Source organism: Elephantulus edwardii, unplaced genomic scaffold, assembly GCF_000299155.1.
Source record: "Elephantulus edwardii isolate Elephantulus edwardi_28Jun2011 unplaced genomic scaffold, EleEdw1.0 scaffold00129, whole genome shotgun sequence".
Lineage (NCBI taxonomy): Eukaryota > Metazoa > Chordata > Mammalia > Macroscelidea > Macroscelididae > Elephantulus > Elephantulus edwardii.
In genome coordinates this window covers 548255-554067 of record NW_006399879.1, presented here as the reverse complement: position 1 = coordinate 554067, position 5813 = coordinate 548255, and the positions used below count along the sequence as shown (strand labels likewise).

General features: G+C 54.3%; 1 protein-coding gene across 1 annotated transcript in view; it reads left to right on the top strand.

Annotated features, from left to right (window-relative positions):
* The first annotated feature begins 1512 nt into the window (after positions 1-1512).
* The window catches only part of OTOP1 (otopetrin 1), an 89361-nt gene continuing 85060 nt past the window's right edge, over positions 1513-5813 (top strand). Inside the window, exon 1 of the mRNA XM_006893637.1 lies at positions 1513-1864. Within this exon, the coding sequence (XP_006893699.1) occupies positions 1513-1864 (352 nt within the window). The remainder of the gene's footprint in view (positions 1865-5813) is intronic.

Here is a 5813-nt window from a genome sequence, read left to right as displayed (position 1 = left end):
TGGGGTAATTGGGGTGGGGGTGTCGGAGACAGTGAGACACAGGACAGAGCAGGGTTTAGGGCTGTTGTACATAGGGTCACTATGAGTCGCAAGCGACTTGCAACAGCACATAACAACAACAACAAACCCCTGGAGGGTCAGCTATGAGTTGATCTGACTCCACAGCACACAATAACAGCAAATAGTTAAGAGTTTGTGAAACACTGCACACCGCGGATGAAATTGGAACAGATGATGGTGAGTGACTTCAGTCAGTCACAAAAGGACCATTCTGGTGGAAGGTCACTAATCAGACTGTAGCAGAGAGGAGGATGATGGCACAGCATAGGGCGAGGTTTAGGGCGAGGTGCAGATCCATCGTTCACGGGGTCAGTAGGGGTCGTCATTGACGCGACAGCATCTAACAACCACAATAATATAAAAAGTTCAACAAGGCTTTTTACACATAGATAAGCTCAATCTGGGAGTTAACGGGGAAAGATGTTACAAAACAAACCCTAAAAAGAGTGTGGCCCACCAAGAGTCTGGTTTGCTTTCACAGCTGAGTCTCGAGGCCGGAGCCTGACCAGTGGCCACCCCTGTGGTCTGCTGTGCTCATCAGATGAGTGAAACCAACAAGCGTTTCCTCAGCTGACTCCTTCAGGCCCGGGGCTCTCCATCCTCCCCCGTCAGACGGCTGAGGATTTGCTGGAGTCAATGTAAAACCAAAGCCTGGTGTTCCTAGTTAAAAAACGATCAAAAATTTCAAGGCAACATCAGCAGAGCATGAGATGCAGGGGGTGAAGGGTGTTTCTGGGTGCAAAGCCCTTTGTGGGCACGCAGGTGGTACCCAGGAGGCCACCCTCCCACCTTGGCTCTCTCCCAGGTCCTGCTCCACCCCAGCACCTCCGGTCTGGGCGCTGATCTCAGCCACACCCAATCTCAGGCGGACAGACAGACAGAGGCAGGTGGACACGCTGATGAACAGGGCTGGCAAGCTGGGAGAGAGACCCGCAGGCAACACCACCCAGCACAGCAGGTGGTCGCGCACAAGGACAGAGCCAGGAGCCTGGGACCGGGAGTCTGGCTTGCCACAGACCCTGGGGACAGCTCCGCCCCGCAGACCTTGCTGCGCTCCGCCCTACGTCCCTTCTGGGGCTGGTCTGGGCGACCCTGTTGTCTTGGTGCGCACTGGGACAGTGGGCTGCCCCTCTGCCGTCCAGGGTACCGGGGTGGGCACGATTATCTAGGTCCTGGAACCACTTGGTAGCGTCTGGAGCAGGGCTGGCGTTAGATAGTGAGTGAGGTCTGGGGTGTGGATTAGGGAGTGAGAGCACTGGTTAGCTGGGTCACCCGGGTCCCTACTGGCCAAAGCAAAGACATTTGCAAAGGTGCAGACATTTGCGAAGGCCCAGATAGAGGTACAGCCCTAGGGGGTGGGCAGAGGGCATCAGGGCGAGGCTAGGTGTTAGGAATAGCAGGTGGGGGCGCAGCCACCCCAGGCAGGACGCGCGCCTCAGGCCGGCTCTGAAGATGTCCGAGAGCCAGTTGGTGGCGAGCGCGCCGGAGCGGGGCGCGTCGGGGCCGGAGGAGCCCCCAGGGTCGCGGGGTCCTCGGCGCGGCGCCCCCTGCACCAGTGTCCCGCAGAAGCTGGCCGAGGCGCTGAGCAGCCAGTACGGGCTGAACGTGTTCATGGCGGGGCTGCTGCTGCTGCTGGCCTGGGCGGTGCACGCGGCGGGCGTGGGCAAGCGCGCGCTGCTCGGCGTGCTCACCGCGCTCATGCTGCTGCAGCTGCTCTGGATGCTGTGGTACGTGGGCCGCAGCGCCGCGCAGCGCCGCCTCATCCGCCTCAAGGACACGCACGCCGGCGCGCGCTGGCTCCGCGGTGAGTTCCCCGAGCGCGCGCGTCCGGAGCGCAGCGCCCCGCGCCCTCTCCGCTCCCGCTTCCGTGCTGCAGCCTTTGCCGCCTCTGACGCCCTTTCTCTTCCAGCTTCCCCTCCAGCCGCTCCTTTTCTCTCTCTCTCTCTCTCTCTCTCTTTATTAAGCACTTTTTTAAACTCTATTGCAAGGCACAACCCGAGTCCTTGCGCCCCATCATGAGCTGGAATAGGTTCTGACTCCGGGCCACTCTGCAGACAGAGCAGAACTGATCCACAGGGTTTCCAAGACTCTCAGCAGCAGGTCTCCAACGTGCCTTTGGGTGGGTTCAGCTGCCAGTCTTTCTAATAAACTAGTGCAGATCTGAACGTTGCCCTATCCTGCGCGGTCCTCACCATCTCAGCTATGCGGGAGCGCATTGCCACAGTCCCTGTGTCGATTCATTGGATCGAGGATCTTCTTCGCTGACCTTCCACCTTTCCAAGCACGCGATGTCCTTTTCCAAGGGCCGACCCTTCTTGACCACATGACCAAAGAATCTGGGACAAAGGTTTGCCGTCCCTGCCTATTAGTTGCGCGTAACTGTTGTGCCCCAATCCGAAGGCTTCTCAGAACTATAGGTGTGCAGACCTGTTCTTGTATTTCCCAGGACTCATGTCCCGCAGTGGCATCACGGACCGTAGGAGGAAGGCGTTCTGTTGCCATCTGAGCCTCGCTGACTTCTGGTTTTATCCCCTGCTTTGTCCCCAGTCCATTCTCCCATCATTCTGTCAAAGAGTATCCATTCTTATCACACGGTTTTCTGCCTCCAACTCTGCATATGCTGTTCCCTCCTCCTGGAAGCCCCTTCCCACTCTCCCACCTGCCCTTCTGCTTTCTCAAGCCCCTCCCCACCACTTCCCAGAGAAGCCTTTCCCATCAGTCCCCTCGGGGTGCTGACACACCTCCTCACCCTGAAATACTCCCCTCCCTCATTCTCACCCCCTTTTTGTGGACACAACTCTCCCCTCCACCACCTTGCGGAGATCTGAGACACTCGGGCCATGTTGAGTCTCAGGGCCCAAAGACACCCCCCTTTCTCCCACCTCTGTGTCTGGCTTTAAAATATGCTCAGGAAACAGGATGAGTGAAGTGAGGTGTGAGTGCATGCCCCTGTGGGGACTGGTGACTGCTGGGCTCTTCATTGCTGAGAACTCCCCTCCTCACCCACCCAGGCAAGGAAGACCAGGCTACCCAAGGTCTCTCCGGGGAGGAGGCAGTTTAGAGCCCTACCACAGGTCCAAGGGAGGAGGCAGTGGGGAATCCTTCCCCATGACTGAGGGAGCAGGCGGCAGGGAGTACTACCCCGGGCCTGAGGGAAGAGGCAGTGGGGAGTCCTGCTCCAGGTCCAAGGGAGGAAGCTGGGGAGTCTTGCTGTCAGCGACAGCTTCACTGGGACAGAGTCCATTTCACCTTAGTTAGGCCCATGGTGCACCTCCCCTCAGAATCCCCTTCTTAGACCCGAGTTGAAATCTTGGAGAGTATCTATATCTTTGTTCCTTGCATGACTTCTGCAAGTAAACTTCATCGTTGTGAATCCTAGGATCAGCCCGGAGATAAGATTCCATGACAGCCGCGCCTTGGAGAGTGAAATATAGAGCTGGGAAGCGTCTCCACATATCGGTTCTCCTTCCCACTGCCCCTTCAGAGGTGGAGCCCAGATACCACCTTCTCCCTGCACCTGGTGGGAATGGCTCCTTCTCCCTAGGTTCTTGTGGATTTTTGTGCTGTGTGCAGAAGAGCTTTGCCATCCAAGGAGACCAGTTTCTGTTTGCTCAGGGACCCTGTCTAGGTCCTCTTGCCTCTAGGATCATTGACGCTAACTTCAGGGTGGTCCAGATTCAAGTTCAGATTCATGGTTGTTTTAGGGAGCTTTACAGACAGCCAGGGGGTTGGTTGTGTATGTTTTTATTATTTTATTATCTTTTAAAATATAATTTTGTGACTTCTTGCAAATAGCAGTGAATCTAGTGCTATATAAAACACACACAAAAAGATGTGTTGCTGCTAGGTGCCATCGAGTCAAGTACAACTCATAGCGACCCTATGAACAAAAGATCTGAACCCAGTCCTGTCCTGCACCATCCTCACACTTCCTGACACACAAGAACCCATTGTAGCAGTCACTTCGTCAATCCACCTGGTTGAGAGTCTTCCTCTCCTTCACTGACCTATCACCCTTCCCAATATCATGTCCCTCTCCAAGGAATAGCACCTCCTAGCAATATGTCCAAAGTATGTTAGGCAAAACCTCAACATTCTTGCCTCCAAAGAGCACTCTGGCTGCACCCTCCCCAAGACTTATCTGTTCATTTTCTTAGCCGTTCATGGGTTATTCAGTGCTCTTCTCCAACATCAAGCTCAAAGGCATCAATTATTTTTCTGTCATCCTTATTCATTGCCCATCCCTTGATGCATAGCTAGGAATCGGAAAGACCATGGCCTGAACCAGACATACCTTCGTCCTCAAACTGACATCACTATCCTCAATAATTTGGAAAGGTCCCTAACTGCAGATTTTCCCACTGCAGTGCGCCTCCTTATTTCCTGACTGCTGGTACCAAGGGTGTTAATTGCGGATCCAAGCAAGATGAAGCTGTTGCCAGTTTCAGTCTCCTTTCCATCCATCATGATGCTGCCCATTGGTCCAGTGCTAAGAATCTTTGTTTGAAAAAGATGGATACGGAAAGTTATTTTGAAGATATTGATTTACACAGGCTAAAAAAAAATGTTACACACATCACAGGTTTTTATGCACATTTTGCTCCATTCTCCCCACCTTCTCCCCGTCTCTTCCTTCCTTCCTCCTCTCTTTCTTCTCCCTCCATTCTCACTCACTTCTTCCTTCATCCTTTGTTCTCTCCCACCCTCCTTCCCCTTGTCCTCCCTCCTCCTTCCTCTCCCCCTCTCTTAAATCTTCTTTTCCTCCTTCCCTGTGCATTCCTCCCTCTCTTATCTCTCTTTCTCTTTCTCCCTCCCTCTCCCTCTCCCTCTCTTCTCTCTCCCCTCCCCCTTCTCCCCTCCCTCCTTTCCCTCCCCCTCCCCCCTATGAACAAAAAATCTGAACCTAGTCTTGTACCATGGACTGCCAAGAAAACAAAGAGATTCATCCTGGAAAGGGTTAAACCAGGCTACTCCTTGGAGGCAAGGATTCTGGGGCTTCATCTGACATACTTTGGACATGTTGTAAGGAGGGACAGGTCCTTGGAGAGGGACAACATGCTTGGGAGGGTGGAGGGACAGTGCAGGAGGGGAAGACCCTCTATGAGGTGGATTGATTCAGTGACTAGGATAATGGGAGTAGGTGTGTCAGAGGCAGTGTGATTGGCATAGGATAGAGCACTGTTTAGGGCTGTTGTACATAGGGTCGCTATGAGTTGCAAACGACTCAATGGCACATAACAACAACAACAACTACAGTCCTGTCCAGCACCTCCCCTCCCCATCCCCCATCCCCTTCCCCCAATCTCCCCTTGCCCCACTGTCCCCTCTCCCTTCTCCCCTCCCCCTTTCCCCTCTCTCTTCCCTCCCATCCCCCCTCATCTCCTCCCACCCTTCCTTTCACTCCATAGCCTCAGACTGAGCCTCAGGTGTTCAACCTCTGGGCTCCACAGATTCCGAGTCCCACCTGCTACAGCCGCTCAGGCTGACGGCCTTTCCTGTTTCTTCTGTGGGAGAGACTGCGGGCTTCGTGGTGACAGAGACCCCGATCTAGCTACCGTACATCCCCGCACAGGGATGGCACAGGCCTGCCAGAAGGTTGAGGGCAGTTAAAGAAGGGGGGGTGGGGGGGCTGTCTGGTATCTGGTTTTTCCAGGTGTCTAGTTTTGCTGGGGTGGCTGTTGTGAAGTATCACATGAAGGTTGTTGTCAGGCATCACTGAGTGGACTGTGACTCATGCAATCTTTTTTTTTTTT